The 24405-nt window shown below is 38.9% G+C and overlaps 1 protein-coding gene across 4 annotated transcripts in view; it reads left to right on the forward strand.

The window, feature by feature from the left end:
- Positions 1-24405, forward strand: part of MYO1E (myosin IE) — a 112333-nt gene that overhangs the window by 39047 nt on the left and 48881 nt on the right. For all 4 annotated transcript variants that reach the window (XR_011741007.1, XM_071813864.1, XM_071813865.1 and 1 more), the window contains exons 2-3: positions 20992-21135; positions 23826-23915. Coding sequence is in view for 3 of the 4 variants with exons in the window: in XM_071813864.1 (XP_071669965.1) it covers positions 20992-21135; positions 23826-23915 (234 nt within the window). In the remaining variant the exon portion in view is untranslated. The remainder of the gene's footprint in view (positions 1-20991; positions 21136-23825; positions 23916-24405) is intronic.

Consider the following 24405-nt stretch of genomic DNA (forward strand, 5'->3'; position numbering starts at 1 on the left):
TATTTGGTATTGTTCTAGGCAAAAAGAACATCCTTCTTCACTAAAAGCGAGGGGTGATACAGAGTTTCTGGGCAATTTAACCTTCTTCAAACCATGGGTTAATATTGATGGGGTCTATTTTCTTTGTAGCTGTGTCCAGTGCAGTTTTCTACATGGAGTTATAGTGATGTTAAGCAGTTAGGTGGCACTAATGGAATGGATTAAAATAAGTGGGCTTGCAGCTTCACAGTACTAGAAATTTGTCTTTAAACAGCTACAAGTCCTTTTTCTACAGCAGAGCTTCCATTGGTCTATACATTAGTAGTGGTGTGTAAAGAATTGGAATTACTGGAGGTTACAAAGTACTTCTAGTGAAAAGAACACTGATCCTTTAATTGCTGATAGTGGAAGAGGGCAGAACAACTAGAACATCAATGTCAGCTGTACCTCCTTGCTTGCTCATTGTTTTCTCTTTCTTGAGACCTGTACTTGAATGGGCTCATGTTGTATTCTGTATTCCCAGTGCAGATTTGGGGGTGGGAGGGGAACCCCAAGCCCTAAACCTGATTTCTTAAACAGTCTCTAATAAATACAGAGGGAGGGGCAAATACAATGTACTTCAGAAAGGCATTGCGTTTACTAGAAATGTACTCCCTACTTCCTGCTGCCTTACCTGCTCCTGTGCAATTCACCTGTAAAAATACAAATGAATTCTGTGACAGCAGATTTTGATCTTCAGTTTAGGAGTCCTGAGCTTGACCTCTTCTTGTTCGTAAGTATTGCAACTAAAAACTTCCCATGCTGGAAAAGAAATGTCTGAAAACCACCCAGAGGAGCAGAACATAATACAAAACCCTTAAGTCCCTGTTTCAGTGACATAGGGTAAGTTTATAGACTTAACGTCTTTTCCAGTCCTGAAAGTTGCTTTTGTGGAAAGCAATTTAAGAGCTGTTTATTCTGAAAACAGTCTTAACTGTGTGAAAGATGACAGGTGCTGAAGCAAGTATTATATATTTGGCTGTATTGACAGTACAGCCTGTACCCTTAGTTTATAGGCAGATACGTCATAAACTTTTGCTGTTGTGAAGAATGTTCTGATGAACCTGTACTGAAGGTAGTAGTTTGAATGTAATAGAGAAGCATGTTGTTACCACAATTAATGAATTAGTCATGAATAGCTATTTAGTCTGACACACCTCGAGAATGTTCACCTACTGAAATCAGATTTTCTTTTGTTCAGATAATTTCTTAATGGTAGAGGCTGAGGCATTTTTGCACCTGAGGCCATTAGGTAACTTTTTCACCTGACTTGTCCAGTACATGGGTCTGTTCTCAGACCAGAATACATTTAAACTTGTAAAAGCAGTTCGCAGGCTTATCCTGCTACTGTTTGGTGGGATTGTCTTTGTGCTGAGTGTGGCTAGATCCAGCCTGGGACTGCAGGGGACAAAGCAAGTTTGATTGTAAACTGCCTGTTGTGGTTTGTACTGGATCTCTGATACTCAAGAACAGTTAAATAGCTCATAACTTATGGGGGAAAATGAACTTTAATAAAAAATATCAGTGGTAACTTTCTATTGTTCTAGACTGCACTTAAGACTTTGTGGTGGTCCTCCTAGTCTGCACTTCAAAATTTGTAGCTGGAGAGTCAGTAATTGGACTGTTAACTACTGTTGAGGTAGCTATGGTTGTGAATTTTACATCTGAAGCAGACAGTATTTTGAAAGAATATCCATTTTTATTTCAGAATTATTTTACCTAGAGACTACAGTTAAGATCTGAAAGTCAGAAGTCAAGGTTATTCCCTCCCCACACCCAGGGTTTGAAAGTAATTAGTCACTCTGCTCTTTACAGATGTAGAGTGGTAGGCTAACTCTAAAATACTAATCCTGCTGCTGTTTGCTCATTGAGAGTGCAGGTGTACAAACAGGAAAAGAAAAAGGGGAAGTTAATAGCATTTGATTGCCAAAACAAAAAAGCACCCATTCAGTAGCTAAAATTATGTTCAAGCTGGTAACAGGATACAGTGAACAATGAAGAATGTTTTTTGCATTCTGTAGCTAAATATGTCCTTTTAGGGCTTGTTTTGCAATTACTTTTGACCAATTGAAGCTCTTGAGGTGGGTTGAAGTCTACCTCATTTAAATGAACCCACATTTTTGGCATGATGTCTCAATGAGATGCCTAGTCACTTTTTTTTCATTATTGGTATTTTTGAAGACTTGGGAATGTACTTAAGAACTGAAACTACTCAGTTTAATTTATGTTTTTAGTCAGGGCAAGTCAGGACATGTAAGTAATAGAACTGGCAGGTGGGAGAGTACTTTCTGTTGTTCTATCCGTTTGAACTGTAGCTGTAATAGAACATATTCTCCCCTTATTCCAGTTGCTCTCTTCCAGTCTCTAGTGTGACAGTGTGTGACAACCTTGCTGAAGTACCAAAGCTGTGCAGAGCCTCAGTAATCTCTCTGTGGATGTTTTGTTCTGCTGCTATTTTAAGAAGGAAGTACTGAGGAATATGTCTTAGGGGCATGTTCTTAGCAGCTGCCATGGTCACTCTGTTGTGGAGCTCTCCTAGGAGCCTAAATCTGTAGTGTGTGAGGGCTGGAATCCTATGCTGGTTTTGACAATGTATATCCAAACTACATTGTGTCCTCCATAATGGAAGTGTGACTTGGTTTGCAATAGGCTGTGACAGATCCTACTTTCTCAAATAGGAAAGAGAATAAGAGGAATAAATTTAAGAAGGAATAGTCAGATGGTCTGGGTTGGCAAGTTGGTGGGAGCTGCCTGATCCAGGCAAGCTGCTTCCAATTTTGAGGTGAAGTTCTGCTCCTTCAGTTCTACCTTATTTCTCTTTTCATCTGTTCATAAGACTTCAATATTGCTGATGGAACTGGTTCAGTGTGTGACACCTTATGTGCAGGAAACCTCTGCTTGTCTTCATCCGCACTGATCAGCCATGTGACTTTGAAATACTCAGCCTGACACTGTGGTCTTACCTCTTGGCTTCTGCACTTGTCTTCCACAAGCTTTCCCTTCTCCATCTCTGCTTTCAGCCAGCCTTCACCGAGGTCCTCTGTTTGCAGTTGCAAATCCCAAAGGGCATGCTCACTTTGTTACAGTGTGATTTTTGAGTTTTTTCACTTAAATGTTATCTGTAATACTATGTAATGTAATGTGTAATTTTGCATTTGCTAGTAGTTCTAAATGATTCGGCCTTGCCCAGACAATGGTTCTTAAATTGTGTATGTAAACATTGGAACATTTCTTTGGTTCCTTTTAAAGTTCAGATATCTATGTTAGCACATACTAAATGGAAACTTGCAATGAAATACATTGCATAAAGGCAAGGAAGTTCTATTTTGTACTTTGCAATAAGGTGATGGAGATGAAAACGTATGTACAAATGTTATCTCCATTCATGAACCTGGTTATATGAATAAGTCATGTTATTATTAGAATAATATGAAACATGTGACTAACAGTAGATTAAAAATTAATTTTTATCTTCGTAGTACTTCTTACAGTTATTGCTACAGGGTGTTGGTGAATTTTTAGGAGTGCAATGAAATATATACACTACTCAGTTTATGCATTACCACTAAATTAGCAGAACACCAAGGGTAAATCTTTAAAAGGAATCTATGGAATAGTTGGTGTTAGGTATTGCCTGTATACCACAGACCACAAGTGTGTGTTTAAAAGATACAGGAAAGCCCTTTTGTCATGCTTAGCTGTTATCATATGATTTAAAATGCAGAGTATTTTTTGAAGCTGCTGTTAACACTACCTAAGAGCAATACAACTACTTTAGAAGTGGAGTCCAGAGTAAAAAAAACTATTGCAAAATGTTCCATGGCACTTTTAATCACTACGAATAACTGAAACCTCTTTGATGCTATTTGAAAGGTTTTGTCCCTTTTGATAGCCCTTCTGCTGAACCATTGGGCTGTTATTGACTTACAACTAAATTACTAGTCCTGCTCTATTTAGAAATTTGGGCTTTAACTGATGCTTTCCTATGCAAATACTATGTAAATCAACCATTGCTAAACACTGAGATTTGACAGGAGCAAACTGCAAAGCAGAATAGCTGCAGGCTACCTCCTGTTCTTTCTTTACTCTGTTTTGGTGGAAACAAAATGATTCTGTCAGTCAGACCTTGCACGAGGAGTGTGCAGAAGCACATCTGCGTATCTGATTGTCTAATTACTTAAGCTACAGATTTTAATAGATGCTTTCATTCATTGGATGAGGCATACTTAGTTGCACAACATAGTTTTTCATATGGTTTCTGGGATTAACATTTTGCGGAGGAAAGAAAAAGGCACAGGCAAAGGGCTGGGATGGGTAAAGATCACATGCCTGATGTGTGATGTATTTTTCCACTATTGCTTCACTAGATGATACATAGAATTGTACATCTTAAAGGAACCTTCTAGAAAACAAGCTTCTCTCAGTTGCTATACTTCAAATAAACCAAGGCACATAATGACATCAGTGGGGGGTTTGAGAGTGGGAGTGTGAATTCCAAATCTACATCACTGAATGACCAACCAATGATCCCACCTCTTTGCTGAAATGCTTAAAGCGTTCCTTGCCTTTATTCCCTTTTCCATCATCTGCCATATCGCAGGACAGCACGCTGCCCTCGGGTGACCGTGGTGGGGGCGAGTGCCCCGTCACCAGCACTGTCCCCAGCAACATTAGAAGCGGGACATGTCATGGCAGTGAACTGGGCCCTCTTGCCTGACCCCACTCGAGGGCTGCAGCTGCTTCCACACACTGCAGAAATGTGAGATAGTATGTGTTAAAACCTAGCAGTTTTTCAATAAATTAAACTGAAGCTAAATCAATAGATATCTGAAGTGATAGAAGGAGATTTTATGGTACTGCATATAAAACTTAATAGGAAACTGTGAAGTGGGTTATTCATCTGCGTATTGAAAAACTTAAGTAGATGAGGCATTCTAGTGCACAAAGGCTTTTAGATGCATGTATTCTGCATTTGAATGCAATACAACCTACAGAGGCGGCATTTTAGTTTTCTTATATTATAAAAAATTTGCAAATTTTCCTAAATTTTACTAAAAAGCCCTGAGGCTTTCCTTAATTACTGTACATGATTCTAATAGCTTTTGTTAATGAGATGTATTAACAATGAAATACTAAAAATTGTATTATCGATAGCAAAATAGCACAGACTTGCAGATTTGTTTAGTTGCTGGCAGGCTGTACACCTTGCTTGTTAAAGAAATCTGTGTATAAGTTACTCTGGTCTTGTTGTATTTGGTCTTATTGAACTTAGGTTTGTTGATATTCTTTTGTGTGTATCTGTGAAAGGTTACCTTGGTGGATGTTTGAAGCTCCAATTCCATAAGCAACAAAACAAATGTCCTTCATTTCTGTGTGGCACATTAGATGGAATCTGTAACTTAAGTTTTCAGCTAATTTTCCAAAACCAGAAATGTACAGACAAGGAAGAAAACTTAAGATCTATAGGTTATGTTGTTGTGATGTTTGTGTGTGGGTTTTTTTGTATGTGTGGTGAGGGGTTTCTATTATTATTTTTAAAGAGGACACTATTTATAAAAGTGGATAGCCTACCCCAGAATTGTCTTTCCTTACACTCCTGCAGGGACAAACATTGTTAATTGGCCTAGATACTTCTTGCAGAAGCAAGAAGGGAATGGTTTTCTTTTCAACAGAACCTAACTAGGCATAAATAAAACTGGAAGAATAGGTTGGCAACTTATTACAAACACCTGGATATTTCATGGTTCTTTGTTTTTTTTATTTACATGTTCATAATTAGAAGTAGTTTGTTTTTGAAAACCTCAATGAGTTTCAGTATTTTAGGTGTTGAATAATTAATGTTAAACTTTGTTTACACCTTGTTTGTGGTACCAAAGAACCTTAAGCAAGGGATGAAAAGAAGGCTTGCCGCATTCCTTTATTTACAATTATCCTCTGGTTAATAACAGCATTTAGACACAACTATCTTGCCAAAATCTTAGCAAAATTTACATAAAGACTGGTGCTATGCCGAGCTTCCTCATTGAATTCTGAGGGCTGCCCAAATCTTTCCCATTTGATTCTGCCTCCTCTGAAAAACATTCCAACACACTTTAAATTTGTTTCCAGTTTGGCTTTTCTTTTTTGTAAGAGCACTTTATTTTCAGGTTTATATGGATGTTATGCCCAAGGACAAGCAGCTTACTAGAAAATGAGCCGTGTTGGAGTGTTTATTCATAGACGTTAAAATGATGTTTGTCCTTAAACTTTCTGAGCACTGACTTCTTCAGACCATGCTGGAATGATGGTTCGTGGTAGTATCAAGGAATAGCTTAGTTCTCTCTGAATAATTATCAGGTGCAGTAACTGCCATAGGGCACAAGGAATTGTGTGAGATTAAATAGAGAGGAAAAAATCTCACCTGGAATTTCTCAGAAGAATTTGCCTTTAAGTTCATATCTAAATCTTTTTTTCAAAGGAAGAAAATAGATTTTAATGAAAATAGTCTCATAAATATAGAAACATGTACTGCATCAGTGCCTTGGAATCCTCTCATGTGCATTCCAGCGTCATAGGTCAATGCTCCAAAAGTTTATGGCATTGACTTAAATTCTTAGTCATCTAATATAATCTCACATAATCACATTGACATGAAATTTAGGGAAAACACAAAATATGCAGTAGTTGTGGTCTGCAGCCAGCAGCCGTGTCTTTGCTGCACATACCTGCCTGTCTGAAGGGGCAGGAGGTTGAAAGTCTGTCCTGCTTCTCACCAGGCTTGGAGCTGCCTGATCTGCACCATTCTCGAGAACAGCTGAGCTGTGGGCATCTGCTTCAGAAACCCCGTCAGCTGAGTATTGCTCGCAGGAAAAAGGACAAAACAAGGTAGAGGTGTAGTAGTAGAATTAGAGGCTGATCTTGGACAGTATGCCTTTTTCAGCAACTGTGGTGAAAGCCCTGAAAATGGACCTGCAGGTTTAGGATTATCCAAAGATTAATACAGCGTGCTGAACCCTTAGTTAGCAGCAGGGAAGTCTGTAGAAAGTGTCAACATTTCTTTCTTAAGCAGTGTGGTGGGGTTTTTTTTTTAAATTTTTTTTTTTTATTGCTCCTGGAATGCTCCTGATAATTGTATTTTTTTTCCTTATGGTTCTCAATCTAACTTACAGGTGTTTCTAGGTCAGGTGCGAGGAAGGTGAAGAAACCAGTGTGGAAGAATAAATATATTGGGAAGGTTTGTCAAAGTTCAGGACAGCCCTGTATGCAGCAATTGACAGTAATGCCAAGTTGAACTCGTAACGGGTACCTATTCCCGGAATATATCTGCATGCCTCGCTGGTGATGATGGCTCACAGCTGAGGGGCGTGTGGCAGAACACACTCTTACTGACCCGATGCAGCATAAGGGTACAACAACTACTTGTGTCTTTGGGTCACGTTTTTAGGACACCACTTTAAATTTTTTGTTTTCAGCACGTTAGAGTGAAAGGCAGCATTTGTAGTACAGTTGAAAAACAGCCACTCCTGTAGCTGTGATGGGGTCATAAGGGATGCATTGCTTAGCAAGATGACATGTAAACTTAGAGGAAAGCTACTTGAGTGCAGGTTGGGTTTTGAGCCAGATTTTTATTTTTAAACAACTGCAAATCTTGGCTTTAGTATGGAGTGTAGAAGAAGGTAAAGCTGCCTCTAAGTGATTCAATGGTATAATGAATTGCAGCAGCTCAAAGTTAAAGGACATTGATAATCTGAGCATCCATTTTGTGTCCAGATTGTTGAAGAGTGGAGGGAAAGAACCAATATTCACCTAACAGCTGTCTTAGCTGAATCAGAATGCTATGCTTAGATTAAAAGTCACTAAGCTGGTTTTAGTTTACATTTAAAATTAATTTTTTAGTTTGTTGGTTTGACTCGGATCTCGGAGTTTGAATGAGCCTAGAGCTTGAAGGCAAGGTATGTCACAAACATCTAAGTTTAATGTGGTTTTATGTTAATGCCCTGCAAGCCCAAGTCTTCAGCCACGGTTTAATACCTGAGACTTAAGGGTTTTTTTCTTAATTCCCCCTGCCCCCAATTTTGAGACCATTGTGATTTAGCTTGAATTTTACCTCTTCTGAGTTTTCATTATGAAGTTTAGCATTTTGCTTAAGATGATGAAAGCTAGCTAGCTTTCTGGTTTTGAGGTAAAATGCTAAACTTTTACTGTTAAGGAATATAAACAAGTAGTTGGATTCATAATGTTTAAAGTTCTCTAACAGAGAAGTTCCTTGAAGACATAAATGAGATGTACAGGCTGATAGGGATACAGATGATGGTGATGAAGAGAACCCAATGTAGAGTGTAAAGTCATATTGAATACAGATTTGCTTCAACGTGGTTGGGGGGTGTGGGGGGAGAGAAACGCTTATTTGGACTGGGCTTCTATTTTTGGATGCTTTGTGTCCTATTAGCACCATACTTGAGTGCTAGACATTAACATTAAACATTCCAATGTATTTTTAAAAGTGGGGGGGAGGGAATAGCTGTTTCCATGCTAAAACTAGTCTTTTGTAGACTAATAAGAGCTATCACTTTACCTGTTAAGTGAACTTACGCCAATAGTTAATAAAACAAAGATAGTACAGATGCAGGAGTCACACACATGCATTGTTGCAGCCTGCACAATACCCATGAAGACCCAGTTTCCCAGCTCTTGAAGGTTATATTAAAAAATGTTGGGCCAGACACTTCCATTACGTAATTCAACTAATAACCATGGTGTTCCACTAGAGCACAAGGAACTATTTGTATTCCCAGCGTATCTCTATGCTTCCACCTTCTTGGGCCATCAGCTTCCTTTGCAGAATGCAGTCAGCTGCTTCACCAGTGGAGATCAGGTATATGAATTCGTAGTATTTTGTTGGGTGCCTTATGAATTATTATGGAAATATGAAAGTCTATAGAGCCAGGATACAAGCTAAATACAAATTAGAATAAATAATTTGAAGCATGGGGTCTGACAGGAAGAAGATATGACAGCTTCATGAAACCTTAAATAGGCTGGGTTATTTAGAAAAATGTTCAAATAATAGCGTTCTCATATCGACTAGAAAGATACTGTAATAAAAGCCAATGGAGTAAAGCTAACATTAAATTAAAATAAGCCAGTTATTCTATACAACCAAAGTACTACCTGCTGTATTTTTAGTGTAGTTTCTTCTCAAAGCTGCCCTGAACGGGGTAATCAAAACTGTTAGAAAATGAGTGCAATGGCAAATATTAACTTTGATCATAATGTGCATGTGGGTGATAATCTGGTTATGAGAATGTCTTCTTGTATGGACACTCAATGAGACCCACTTGCCCTGGCATAGTGTAATTATTGATTAAAGTAAAAATCAAACCCTGACAAAGAATGAGTGGACCTGTGCATGAAATTGTCCCCAAGCCACTTTCATTAGCCATTCGCTGAGCTCCCACTTCAGATGTTTAGGTTTGGTGCTTGCGTGTATCACTGAAAACCTGGAGTGGTCTTCAAAGTGTTTTGTATTGGGCCTTTAGGTCCTTGCTGCAGGATAAGGAAGGAATGAGACTGTCATACTGGTGGGGAGTGCGATTTCTGAGGGGGCTGCTGGCAGCGTTGGAAACCCTGTGCTCCTCAGCTGCACATTAGTTGTGCAACCATCCTCAGCCGTTATGCTGGAAGCGGATAGTAAGCACTTTGCAGACCAGGGCAGAGGTGAATGTGCAGCTGAGAAAGTGAAGGGGTATCTTTTTGAGTCTCCTACACAGTGCATGAGGTTTGGGTCTAATGTATACTGCTTTTCCCAAGAATTTGCTTCCTGTTGCTTTTTGAATAATAGCAGCTTTTGGGGAATTGATGTCAACATGAAGATTTGATCCCTTGGAAAGATGTGTAACTAATATCTGAGGTGGAATGCTCAAAGGAATTGTTTGTATTTATGTAATAATTACACAAGGAAGCAGTTGTATCTGCATGCACTAACATTAAAGTTGGAATTTTTAAGAGTTAAATTAAAGGTTTAATCAATGCGTCAAATAGTCTACCACAATGTCTGAAGTAAAATCTGATTTCTTGCATGAATAACAAGACAGAACAGCTAATAAAAAGGAATGTGTGGGTTGAGCCACATGCATTTTGCCACCCAGGTGCGGGCTCTGCTGTGGATGGTAACACCACTCCCTGGTGGAGCGTTCCCCTGCTGCTGTGAGTCAGTGCTGCCCAGGTAAACAGGAACTGCTGTAGTCCTGAAGCTTTTACTCTGTTTACTTGGCACTCTCTGAAATTAAAATAAACATAGAAAGCAATTTTTACATTAGAACCTCCCCCACTGTGGAACTCCTTCTGTCCCCCCAAAGAAGCTTCTCCATCTGCTGTCACCAGTGAGAGGAGTTGACAGCTCACATATGAACTGGGGATATTGATGTGGGGGAGCGCTCCTGCTTCTCCCTGAACCACAATAACATCTCTTCAGCTCTTCACTGCACGTCCCACCTCCCAGTGCCAGAGCTGTCCCCTGCTGCAGGACTCCTTGTTCACACAGTTCTCCCACAACTGTGACCTGTGTAGAAATCTAAACACCTGAGCAAAGTCCAAGGACAGATTATGTAACTCTTTAATCCAACATGAAAGTAGACATTGTTGAAGGTAGACATTGTCATAAGGAAAATCCCTGATAAACCATGCAGTACACCTTGAGATTCTGCACGTAGGGCTTTGGCAAACCAACAGTAATCATGGGGCACCACCCTGGTCCAACACAGCAGTGATTATCTCTTATCATCCCAGTCAAAACAACATGGTGCACACAGGATGGCAGGTGTCTCTTCTAATATTTGGGAAGATCCCAGCAGATATCTCACATTTGAGAGCGATGACCATTCCAGTGCCTGCATTAAATGAGCAGTTGATTGTGTATCTTGTTTTTGGCATTTGACAGTTAAATGTTATAACTCTGAGCAGTGCACTACACTAATAAAGTTTTGTAGTGTCAGCACAGAGGTGCTTTTTGGTACATACTGTTGAAAAATCAGTCTGACCACAGCTATCTGCTGTGTTGCAGCTTTTGCTGGTTTATCATGCCTGTTACAATAGAGGGTTTTTTTTTCTCCAGTCTGACCTGCCACAGGCATGTGACTGCATGACAAACTCCAGCTAAAAAGCAAAAACTGATTGTATTCCCTCTTGTCTGAAAATAAGTTCAGAAAATTGCTATATTTATACCTAAAAGGAAAACAAAACCCAGTACATGTAAAAAAACCACAAACAAACCAACAGTCTCAACTTAGTTTTTCAAAATTATTTTAAATTTACATGTTATTCAGGGGGATGATGTAGCTAATGTGCTTATTTTATAAATCAATCTTTCAATTTTTGTGGTATCGCTATGTACTTTTTACTCAACTAGATGAAGCAGTTGACATGAAAGCACATAGTTTGATATTCTTGGTTAAAAACAACAGTAATAAGAAAAGGTTCATGCCAATTTCTATCATCTGCCAACCTGCTGTATTCTTACTGAAAATCTATTAGTGATTGATGAGGACAAATATACCCAGGAAAACTGTAGATGTTCAGCAATTTATTGAGGAGAAAATAATATCGTTTCATAACATCTGTTGTTGTGGTGTGTGTTAGAGCATCACATTGGAATTAAATTGCTTTGTATCTGGAGTTCTTATGAATATGTGCTAAGCAAATAAAAGAAGAAACAGGAGGTTTAGGGTGATGGGTAGGTGAGTGTCTCCCTAGTTAGTGTATTGTTAAGTTAATGAAGCAGGCATGTTGGGGCATAGATGTCTTTATTTTTTAAATAAATGTCTAAACCAACCAAAACTAATCCATTTCTTGAGATTGTTTCAGTTTCTTTACTTATTTGAGAGAGAGAGTTTTGCTCTTCCTAAAGTAATATAGTAATTAAAAAAAAAAAAAATCTGCCATCTGTGTAGGAGAGCTGGTATGCTGTGTTTAAACTGGATTTTTAAAAAGCTTTTTTTACTGGACTGTTCAGGCAGTAAAAAATTGTGTTTCTGTAGGTCAGAGTTCAATACCCAAGGATTTTTAAAAAAGCAATATTGAGGTAAAATTTCAGAATGCATAAAAAGGATAAAAAAGCCGTAGTGAGCAGGGGGGCTGCGCTGCCCTGACACCCGGCCCTCGGGTCTGGGCCGCCTGAGTTTGGCGTGAACCGCTTTGCTACCAATTAACCGGGTAACAGAAAGTTACTTTATCTTTGAAAATTAGCGGACTACAGACTGAACACAAATTACTAGATTTTGATTATTCTTATTTCATGAAGCTTTTAAACTGATATAGTATTTTTAATGAAAAAATAGAACTATGTTGTGTGTGTACTGAAGCAGAAGAGAAAAAAAAACAACCTGAAAGCTATAACAATGTGGGAAAACAGGTTATGACCCAAGTTTAACATACCTAGTGTGCTAAAACGTGTACAGGTATATCATGATCGTAATAAAAAATCAAAGCAAAAGTATTACTGGCAGTAAATTCTTAATCAGTACAATACACTATATAAGATGCTCGCTCTCATTTTATTATGTAAAATTTTCCTTTGGTAATGCAATTTCAATAAAATTATTTGCTGAAAAGTAACTATTTTATGATGAGAATAATGTCAGGGTTAACAAAGTTTTATACTAAATTCAAGGAAATATTTAAAACTGTAATAGTTTGGCATTTCTTTTCATCGTGCTTTGTGATTACTGGCAGTACTGAGCATGTTTTTCAAAGACAAGTCACGCTTTACTGGAATGTAACTAAAAATATGAACTATAAGTATTTTATAGTATCTTCCTGCTAATAATTAAAATTTTGAACTGATTAGGTAGACATTTGTTGTTGGGAATGAGATATTTTCAGTCACTTGAAAGTACTAGTGACATAATTGGAAGTTGATTCAGTAGATGCAGACAGTGGATTTGTTGTAACTGTTGTAACCAAATGGTATTTCACATGAGCAGTTTTATTCTCTGAAATTCTACAAATACTTAAATGGTTTCTACATCTTTAATACTTGCACAATGTATTTATTTTCCCTTCAGCTGGCACCAGTGTAGCAGGTACCATACAGCATCAAACGCTGTGTTGTGGCCGTGCCTGTTGAGACACTGGTCCGTGTGTCCGAGCTTCTGAGTCAGCCTGTTCTGAGACTGCTCTCTGGAAACCAGATAATAAGCTCACAGTTGACTTCAGTTTCTTATTTGGTTTCAGGCTGATCAAGGAAAAATATTTTCAGTCTGATGCTGTAGGAGAGGCACTGGTGTTTTGTCTGAATTTGCTGATAGAGTGTTCAAATTACATAATTAAAGACGGTAACAATTTTTTTTTTTTTTTGTAAACACAATACACAGAGGAATACTCAGAATAAATTCATCATAGACAAACTTTTTCCTGTTGTTTGAAAAAAACTCAAACCAATCAAACCCCAAACAAACAACAGCCAGAAAAAAAATAAAATGTTCTTGTTCACAAAGAGGTGGAGGAGACTTCGGAGGCATTGCAGCTGTGGAGAATCTAGTGATGTTTGGCCTCTGAGATCCTAGTTGCTCTGTTGCGTTTTGGGGGAGGTGGCATGCAAATAATCTTACAGCATCTGTTTTCCAGGGAGATAACAGGAGGGGGAACCATCACTCAGCCTTTTTTTGTAATGACAATGGAAGAGGGACAAAAAAGTTGACATACGTGCACCTGTATTGTAGAGAACAAATGCCAAAATGAATGTTAATACTCTATAGATAAACTGTGATAGTAAGTTTGGGTTAAAACATATGGTATTTTGTAGTGTTATATGTAAGATGTATGATTGCACAAACCTCTTTGAAACTTGTTTTTAGTGGAGAAGAGTGACAGATATAAAACCTTTCTTATACATTAAGCACTGATATAGCCAGGATGAAACTTGTTTGTTGTAATTGTTGTCTTGCATTTCCTTAACTTGCACAATATGCATATAAAGATGAAAACTACATATACAATTTACAGATCAAGAGCTAGTGTGTGTGGATGCCGTTCAGTTAAGTAATTGGAATGGGGTGCGTGTATGTGTGTGTGTTTTTATGTATACACTCATCAACTAAATGTTGCTATTGCAAGGTTTATCCTTAATCCACCACAGTCACCAGAAATGTTGCTACTCGTGCGAGAAGGAAGAAGTCAAACTTAGAACAGTTCTGGAGACTGCTCAGTAAGTTGAGGAAGGCAGTTCATGTCTAAGAGCAAGTCAAGCACATTAAGTAGATAGCAGCATTGCATTTCCTTGAGAAAATTGTTTCTTGGAACATTAGGCCACAGCTGCCCAAAAAGCTGTGGGGTATGTAAATGTGAATTTACAGTTCATTAACTACTTTCTGGTATCTGCCCACTGTCTCTGTAAGTTGTGTCAGAAACGTATGCACGTTAGCATGATCTGCTCTTAAGCACATTCCCATCCTTATTGTGTTCTGTCAAGTAGCTGTGCCTTTTTCAAAAATATTAGTGAAAATTAATACCAACGCAATACCTGATCCTCACAGTGAAACACTGCAGTAACTTTTATTTTGGTCATGTTCTGTTATTTATCTTACAAGAATCCTGATGTCTTCCTTGGCTGCTGAAAATGAGCATAATGTACGTAGCCTGTAGGCATCTCGCATTTCTGTAACTGGTGTTGTGTTCCAAGCCTGCACCTGCTGCTCAGGTGAGCAGGCTCTGGGTTCTGTCCTGTCCCTCCCGTGGCCCCGGCTGCTCTGGCCTTGGCTGCGGGCGGTGACGTGGGGACCTGCCTGGGCTGGCCCTGCTGGGGAGTCAGCCCTTCTGTCACAGGGGCCTGAGTGCACTCTGCTCCGAGAGCAAACACTGAGAACTGGCGATTTTTTAAGTATTTTATTTCCCTAGCTGTGGTTTTGGGGATATTAACCTGCTAGTAGTCGCCAGTCCTTAATATATTTTTGATATTTTTGATTCTCTGTATAAAACGTCTGTCCTGCTGCTAGATGCTCAGTATTTTTGCTTTGCTCTTTCCTGAAATCTTAAAGCTCTGCTTTTTGTTTCCCTTAATAATTCTGTCATGTTAAATAATTTGCCCTCTCTCTTTGTTGATCTAGCTGATTCTGCTATCTTCCTTTAATTTTCTTGCTGAAATATGGTCACATCATTGCAGACAATATCTGTATTTTTTGTAACACTAGATATACAAGAGTATTTTTGTCTACTATGTCTTCTCAGTTTTAATTATCCCAGTCAAGGACCAAAAGTCACGTTAAGTGTTTCTGATGTATCCTCTACTGAGAAAGCAGACTTCTCTACTTTATAGAAATACGTGAAAGATTCCTGTAAGTGGATTATAAAAGTTTGCTATTTTGATGGATTATGTCATTGCAAAAAATTGTGTTTCTTTTTTTGTTAGATGGAAAACCTGACACAAATTATGCATGGATGACACTAGTGATATGCCTCCATTGGGAGAAGCATTGATGTCAGGTGTAGAGTAGCTGATGTGTGTTTTTTTCAGTTTTGTGACATCTTTGGTGAAGATGATAGCTGTGTATCATTTAGTATTGTATTCATAATACTTCTCTGAGTAGATAGACACATACCTCCAAAACTACAAGGATTTTGTGCAATAATATGTTGCCATAGCTGAAAAAAAGAAAAGGTCATGCTTGTGATCATATGACACTCTTACTTCCCTTGTGGAGGCTGAGAACCCGTTCCGCACTGGGATGGAGAATTGATGTTTGCTACTGAAAAAAGCTGTCAGAGATTCAGGATGGCAATTTTTCCCCTTTTGGGAACCACGAATGATTATTTATGGCATGTGGGTTGTTGTAATTTAGACAGAGTTCTGATGGAGAGAGAGAAACAAGGTTCTTTCTCAGGGACAGAATATATACAGTCTCTCCTGATCCCTTGTTTTTAGTGCTTTATTTTTAGATGTACTATTTTTAAACAGCTTGAAATACAAAAATATTTGCTTTTTTTTTCCAGTTTAAAGAAAACCCTGTTGTGACACAGCATGACTCAGTCTTTTTATAGCCACATCAAATATGTGTTGCTTAGGATAATGTACAAATAGACTAACAATAATAAAGACAAAAAGTAAGAAACCAGCAGTTGCTATTGTAACACAAGGTGGAGGGCAGCAACAATGTTCTGTAAATAAAAGTCTCATCAATATTTATTATTGACTCCAAATGAAACAATAATATACTTTAACCATATCATACCAAAAGTAGTACAGAAAGTATAGACAGTATTTAGTACATAGAAAGTATTTTACATTCCCTCTCTTGGTGTTAATGTAGCAATTGTCTTAGCCTGTTGATGAGTGGGTGTTAGGGAGATGTACAAAGTGAGAGTAGAATTTTTAACGTTCCTTAGAGTCTGGATTGTTTCGACGCTGAAGATGATGAAGTTGTTGAGGTGGAGAGAAGGGTGCCTGTGTGCTCCTGAAGCAGTTCTGCTCAGAAACAGTAGGCTCCTAGCCTGCAGGGTCAGCATGTGACTCATAAATATTATTCTTGTCAGTGCAAAGCAGATCTGATTTTGAGCCTAAAACAGCAACTGAATGAATAATAACAGCTGACAGCAGTGCAGTACACGCCTTTAACTCCAGCCGGCCCGCCCAGCCTCCATTCCCTGCGTGAGGCGGGGTGCTGGGCTGGGAACACAGGAGGCTTGGCGGAGGCCTGGCAGCCGGGTTGTTCAACACCCGTGCTTCCACTTCTGTGGTGTTTAGCTGGCTGTTGTGTTTTTGGTTTTTGTATTTTTCCTAATCTGCCCAGCTCATCTTTTTTTCAGCTGCTTAGGCATTATTGGTGCTGACACAAAGACTTCATTTGCTTATTTATTGTACAGTTAGACCACATCTTTCCCTGAGAAAAGCTAAGAGAAGCTAAGTTGCTGTTTACTGACATGTGAGCTCTGCAGACCACGAACTCTGAGCCTCTGTGTGCCCAGATCTGACCACGCCACAGGGGACTCTGTTCCAGCCCTGCTGTGGCCAGCACTGGCGTGGGGCATCCCCACCGGCCCTTGTTCTGCTGGCTCTGAAGTTCTGGGGGAGCCCCAGGAGACCCAGCCCGTCCCTGGAGCAGGTGGACGGGGCTGGAGGGGACAGTGTGTTGTGTGAAGGGCAACAGAGCACTATTAGCAGCTGACTCAATTAGTCTGAGTCCTCCCTGCAAAGGAGGTTCAAGTTAAGGTAGACACCAGGTAACTAGCTCGGGTGTAAATTGTCTCCAGATCAGAGTACTGCATTTTTATGTGTATGTTAAAACAAAGGTTAAATTCTCGAGAAATATCCAATATGAACAAATCATTAGTGTTTGCAATGTGGGTAACTGAAAAGCATTGTAATTTTTAAGGATATGTCCTTGACCTTTAGGAAATACACAACCTGGAGAAATAGAGTTGCTTTTACAACTCTTAATAATGTGGAGTTTTTTTCAGATGACTTATGATAGGAAGATTCTTTTTTTATTTCAAAACTATATAAAACCCGGTTAATTGTTAGCTGGCCATGGTTATAGTACCAGTTGAAAGTGAACGAAGTTGATAAATTCAGGTTAGACTCTGTAGTCATCACTCATGCTTGGAGGAGCAAGAACTTGGGGGTAGGTGGTATCCTGTAGAAACAGCATTCCCTGTTTGGTTGCCCATACCAAGAAGGTGCTAGTCACTGTGTGTGGCCATCCTACTGGTGTTAGGTTCCTGGAGAAGGGAGAGTGAGAGCAAAACTTAACCACAGATGCAGTGAGACACTACTGATAGTTGGGCTTATTTCTAGATCCTAGGGAGAAGTCTGACAATAATGTGGTGAGGATTTGCTGCTTCTCTGTATATTTGCATGTAAGGCTGTGCTGTAAGGGAAAAAAGTAGTCCCAAGCTACTGATGGCAACTGCCTTTTAAGCTGTGATAGAATGTTAATGTGAACTACTTTGTGCTACCACTCTCAGGTATCTTCCATGCTTTTGCTTTCTTGGATATTTAGGCTGCTGCTTTTTATTAAATCTCTCTGCATCTTTTTCCATGTAGCTGTGTGTGACCCTGCAGCACTCGGCCTGGATGGCAATGCTGTAGCGGGGTGTGTGCGGGCTGTAGCGGGGTGTGTGCGGGCTGTAGCGGTGTGTGTGCGGGCTGTAGCGGGGTGTGTGCGGGCTGTAGCGGGGTGTGTGTGGGTTGTAGCGGGGTGTGTGCGGGCTGTAGCAGTGTGTGGGTTGTAGCGGTGTGTGTGCAGGCTGTAGCGGTGTGTGGGTTGTAGCGGTGTGTGTGCGGGCTGTAGCGGTGTGTGGGTTGTAGCGGGGTGTGTGGGTTGTAGCGGTGTGCGGGCGCGGGGCAGAGCTGCTCTGGGACAAGCAGAGGTTTCCTGGCGCTGCCCTGGCTGGTGTGCCTGCTGGCATGGCTTTGGGGAAGAGCCCTTTGGCCCGGCAGCGTGCGTGTCTTAATCACCGCCAGCAGCAGCCGCTGACTGGTACAAAGCCTGCTGTTGTGCAGACTGTGTGCACATTTTCCATGGATCCCGTGGCTTTGTGAGCTTTGTCGTCTTCTCATTGAATTTACTAGGTCTAATGCTGTAGCTTCCAATGGGAAGCTTGATTGTTTTCCCACTCTCGTTTACTACCCATTTTCTGTAGCTTACTCTATTATCTGATACTAAACCACATTCTGTTGAGCTTTGTGAAGAATGCAATTCACTGTATTTATATTGATACCGTATCTTTTTGTCCATCCTGCCAGTTCCTTTTTCCAAGTGTAATATCACAAATAACTGATGAGTACACTGAAGGAAATGCCTCTGTGTTGGATCTCCATTTTCTCCAATAACCCAACCTTCAACTGATTCCTTTCAGTCACATGTTTTATAACTATTTCCAAAAATTAATTGGTTCCTTCATTTTCTCAGTGTTTCCAGATCACTGCTTCCATTGTTCAAATATAAAATTGACAATGTTCACACAGACTAAGCTTGTTTGAGATTATTATTTTATTAAAACTCATGTAAGATTGTGGATGTTCAAGAAAATCGATGAGATTATGTGTTTTCAGACATATACTCTGGTATACTATATTTAAAAGCATTCTTTTAATTAAAATTTGCAATTGTTTTACAGTGTCGTTTGCAGTGATAGAGCTGCATCAGTGGTAGCAATGGCCGGAGACTTAATAGAAAACACATGTAAAGTCTGCAAGTTCTGTGCTGTCTGCAGTAGTGAAATGGTCTGGGTTTAGTGCAAGTTAATTTAACTTGAGATAAAAATGCAATTGGCCCTTGATTTGTATGTCAGTCAAATTGAAGTGAGGCTAACCTATAGGCCCAACTCCATTTGCTAATATTAATATTGCAAATACATTATGCATTAAACGTGTCTTCATTAGGTTTTGTTGGGTTTTCCCCCTAATAGGGGCAGTGAGTTTAGTGGAAAAACATAGTCCAAGGCTAGTTTAATGAACGCTTTTAGCCAACCCAGCTTAAAATAAAAGCCTTGTGCTCCCCTGACCCCATTTGTAGTTCTTACTCTTGTGCCTGGTGTTGGTGCAAGTGCTTGGCTATTTATTTGAAGAAACATTTTGGCAGATGCACTTTCGTGTTAGTAGTTGCATAGGAAGTGTGTACACAGAAAATGTGCACCTCTGTAAGTTACTGATGTCCCATTTCAAAATAGTTGAGTCCAGCCTAAGTGCTTAGAGTACCTGTGTTTTCTTTCTTAATCTGTAAAATTATGCATTATTTTGTTCTGCAAAATACTTTATAATAGTTAAGATTTCTTGTATTCTGCTGAATATGATTTGATCCCATAACATACATGAGAACAATGTAGCTAAATCACATTGTTTGAAATTGTGGTATTAAAAAATGAGGGGAATACACAGAATTGCCATTTTGTTGGTCACATCTTCCTTAACAGTGTACTTGGTAAATTTTCACTGTAAAATGTGTTAATTCCAGCATCACTAATTTCAGTATTGTGTAAACAAAATTGAAGTATAAAAAGGCAAGGGGGTTGAACTGCATTAGCATTATCTGCCAGGCTACAGAAAATAGATATGGGTGTGGAGAGCAGACCTATAGGTCATTTAATAGCATTGATCTAGACTGGACTTAAATTTGTTTGTTGGTGTATCAGTAGAACATAGCTCCTATTCAAATCAGCTGGGGGAAAAAATAACTATATATATATATATATACACACATATATATGTGTGTAAAAACCCAACAAAAACCTCAACCACACCACACAACACTAAAACACCCAGATTTTTATTTCAACTGGTACAGCTTGAAATGTCACAAGTTTTCAGTTGCATCCTGAAATAGTCTCCAAGTGTGGAGGGAGAATATCTAATTTGATGTCAGTGAAGGATGGTGACTAACATCAAAAGCAACCGACAAGCTGCATAATATAATGCGCAGAACGTCACTGGATACTTACTGATCAGGCTCGCAGCTGCCATTTGTGCAGGTTTCACTTAAAATTCTGTGAAGAGTGGGGAATCCACTGTACCCAATTTAACAGTTCAAGTGGGAATTATCCTCACTACTAATAGTTGCAATGTAGGAGTCTAATTTATGCATCCTTAGCTTCCAGTAACTGCATCTCAGTTGGAATAGTTGTGTTGTTTGGTTGTGGTGTGGCATTTTGTTGTTGGTTGGTTGGTTGGGGTTTTTTTTGTTGTTTGTTTGGGTTTTTTGTTTTGTTTTTTTCCCTGCTAGGTTTAGAAATGTCTGCCATCTGAAATCCCTTCTGTGTGCAGACATTCAGAAAAGCCCATGGAATTACCTTCTAATGTTTGAGGGCAGTGTGATTCTTAAGTAGTTCAGAGGCAAGTCAATTGACATATTTTCTGTATGCTTTTGTGTGATGCCTGGATCAAGGAATAGAATTCAATGAAAGAGAAATATTTTGGAAGTTGGAATTTTAATAGATTGGGTTTGGTTATTTAATGCTAATAAGAAACACAGTAACCTTTTTGATGCTTATTGTGCTTTCTTGCAGGGCAGCAAAGGCCACTACAGATACCACTGGCAGAGCCACAATGTCAAGCACAGCGGTGTGGACGATATGGTCCTTCTTTCCAAAATCACAGAGGATTCCATAGTGGAGAACTTAAAGAAACGATACATGGATGATTATATTTTTGTATCCTTTATGGTGTTGTTTTTAGTGGGGCCCTGTGAACTTGCTGAACCACTGAGAAGTTAATTATATGCGTGTATTCTCTTTAAGAAGATTTCTCAAAGATGCTGAGCATTTTATGTGACAGTTCACCTGAGATTACACAAAATACTTTGTAGACTGAGCTAATTATGAGGGTTGAAATTAAGATCTGAAAAATTATTTTAAAGTATTCTTTTTGATATATGGAATTGTTTTTCTCATTGTTGAAGATAGGCCTCTAGCTCCATATATTTATATATCCATGTGACCCCTGAAGCTACTGCAGTAATGGTATTTCTAAGAGAAAGAATTAATAGGTTTAGGGTGTATACATGTGTCTTGAGATCATGTTGTCTTCTGTACCTCCCAAATTCTAATGCTTTTCAAAATAGTATTTCTTCTGTGACATAACCCCATTTACAAGTTATTCTGGAATTGTTAATACTGTGAATCATGGGCTGGTGGAAACAGGTGGACATCTGTAAATCTACAGTGTTCACACTTAACATTTTTATTCTGTGATTAATGAAAACATGAAACATTTAATTACCTGAATATATAACCTAAGAAGAAAACCAGATTTCAGCACCAAAGTTTTGCTGATATTTTTAATATTATTTCATATAAAAGGAATTCTTTGAGATAAAAAGGTTACTATTTCATTTTTAGCTTTCACAATGTAGCATGTGCTGCAATAATGAATTTGCTAACACTAGTCAATATGATTGTGCACTAGAAAGTGATACTGTTTCTTCTTCTGCTGTAGCCAGGTTTAGATACTTCCTAGTTGTTTCTGGAGAACAGTTTTTAACTTTTTTTAGCAGAAAGGGAAGGAAATATAACATCTGGCTATTTCCATATATTCAGATGGTTAAGAGCTAAGTAGCAGCTCAATTTAGCAAGGACTCATAGACGAAAATTAATGTTGCAGTTGTGCTGACATTGCTGTTCCAAACTGCAGAGGTTTTTAATATGCATGTGCACAAGGGTTTGGACCCTCTGTTCAATAAAGGACCACGCCATTATTAAATTTGCCTTATAGAAACATGGTAAAGTTGCACAATATTTGCCAAACTGTAGTACTGGGGCAAACTGTAGTGCTTTTCTGTTAGTAACATGAATGCTTTTGTCCCTGTAGAATGTTGCATCTTCCATGCAGTATATTCACAAAGTCTTCAGTGCTCTGTGCTGAAGAAATGGCTCTATGCTTTTTTATCTTATAAAAATAACTGAGATTACCATTGAGATGGTCTTTTACTGAAACAGGAATAAGTCTGTTTTCCAAGAGTACTTGTGCTTGCACTGAGGGATCAGAGTCTTCTTTTAAAGCATTATAATTCCTTTGTGTAGGGAGAAAAGACTCCTTTTGCAGTTCTGCGAAGGCTTTTCATTCTAAAATGGAGATCATCTCTTGAATCTTTCAGTTGTTTGTGTGTCCACCCATGAATGAACATTTCTCTGTGCTACATTGCAGAGAGATTACCAAATCATCCCAGAAAATGCTGGTATTGTTTACCAACAGAAAACTGTCACTTCAGATGTTTATACTGACACAATGAATGCTCGATTTATTATATATGAGACCCAGATGTTGTCACTTCTGTTTGCATTAAATTAAAAAATGTATGAAGAAAGCATTGCAAATTAACAATACAGAAATTATGTTCTCTGAGTTATACTTCTTTAGTATGTTACCATGCTGTGCTGTGGCACCAAAATAAGAGATTCTTATGGTGGATAATCCAGCAGGATAAATTTGTTAGTTTTCCTGCTTTTGCATGGAAAGTTTGGATAGTAAGCTTGCCTATGAACAATTCCAGATTGTTTAATGAAAGCTGCAGCGAAGTGTTTTGGACTCATTGGCGTGGGCACACTGCTGAGTCCCAGCTCAAAGAACCTATCAGTTCTTCATCAGTTGCTTCATGTATGTACACCACAATTCTAATTCCAAAGGTTTCTAAAGTATTTTGTAATTGTAGGTACATGTGCAGCTGAATGCAGAACAGTGAAATATGAACATTCAAAATGTTGCAAAAAAGCAGTCTCTGACTAATAAAGGCTTGAACTGAGTGTCTTCCAGGGCAGCCGGCAGGATAAGGCTTCTAGGGACTGTTAATAGTTACACTCATAAAATCACACCACACACTGAATTACCTAATCCCTTAGTCCCCCACTGCCACACGCAGCTCAGTGACTGTCCAGTTGAGCTCGGCCGTGGGTGCTTCCATCCCACTGCGTGCTCAGCGCTCTCACTATGAGATCAGAATTCATCACTGTACTGTATGCTGCAAAGGTCAAAACAATCTTTTCTAGTACTGACAATACAACATCCTCAGTTACAAAGGAGTAAACCAGTTTAAATATGCCGTTTCCTTTCGCTATTTTGATTCAAGGTGTGTCGTGTTTGGGCCTCTGATACATATTTCCATACTTAGCTTCTCCTAAAATAAATATTTTGAGAATATGAAAGTATCCCATTTTATGATATGTTTATATTCTGGCAAGCCTGCTAATTTCATTTTTATTAACAATTGTTGTAAGCTGTGGGGTTTTTACTTTTTCATTTGAAGCTGCACTGTGTTATGTAACAGATGGAAAACTTATTTGGCAGTCACTTGTGGTAAGATAATAGTTTGTGAAACTGTAGTTACCTTAACTTCTTTTGAATACAGACATATATTGGCTCTGTTTTAATCTCTGTGAATCCTTTCAAGCAAATGCCATATTTTGGGGAAAAGGAAATTGAAATGTACCAAGGAGCAGTAAGTAAAGCAGTCTAAAATGTACTGCTGTGTTCAGGGACGTGTAAATATTATTCTACGTGGTTACACTCTTGGAAGCGTTTGTTACTGGGTTTTGGTAGCATTGCAGTAGCCTGGGAGGATCTGGCTGATAGCCATTACCATATATTGAGTCTTCAAACTGAATTTTCTGGATCATAGGATTAGTATTATTTCAAGAAAATACTTGTATTGATTAACTCTAATCCATATCAGGTTTCTGTCTTTGACACACCCCTCCTCCTGCAAAGGCCGTTTTTAAGTTATTGTGGGCTTAAAGTGTGCTGCACAATACAAAAAGGCCATTAGTACATTTGGAGACTATGACTTGAGAACTCTCTCACTGGACAAGAAGAATAAAAAAATTGAGATGCCAAAATTAGGTGCCACTTTTGAAAATACAGCTTGCAGAGTGGGTCAGGACAAGGACATTGGGGACTTTAGAAGTCAGCTTCCCACTCCGCTCAAGCTG

This window comes from Patagioenas fasciata, chromosome 12 (genome assembly GCF_037038585.1).
Source record: "Patagioenas fasciata isolate bPatFas1 chromosome 12, bPatFas1.hap1, whole genome shotgun sequence".
Classification (NCBI taxonomy): Eukaryota; Metazoa; Chordata; class Aves; order Columbiformes; family Columbidae; genus Patagioenas; species Patagioenas fasciata.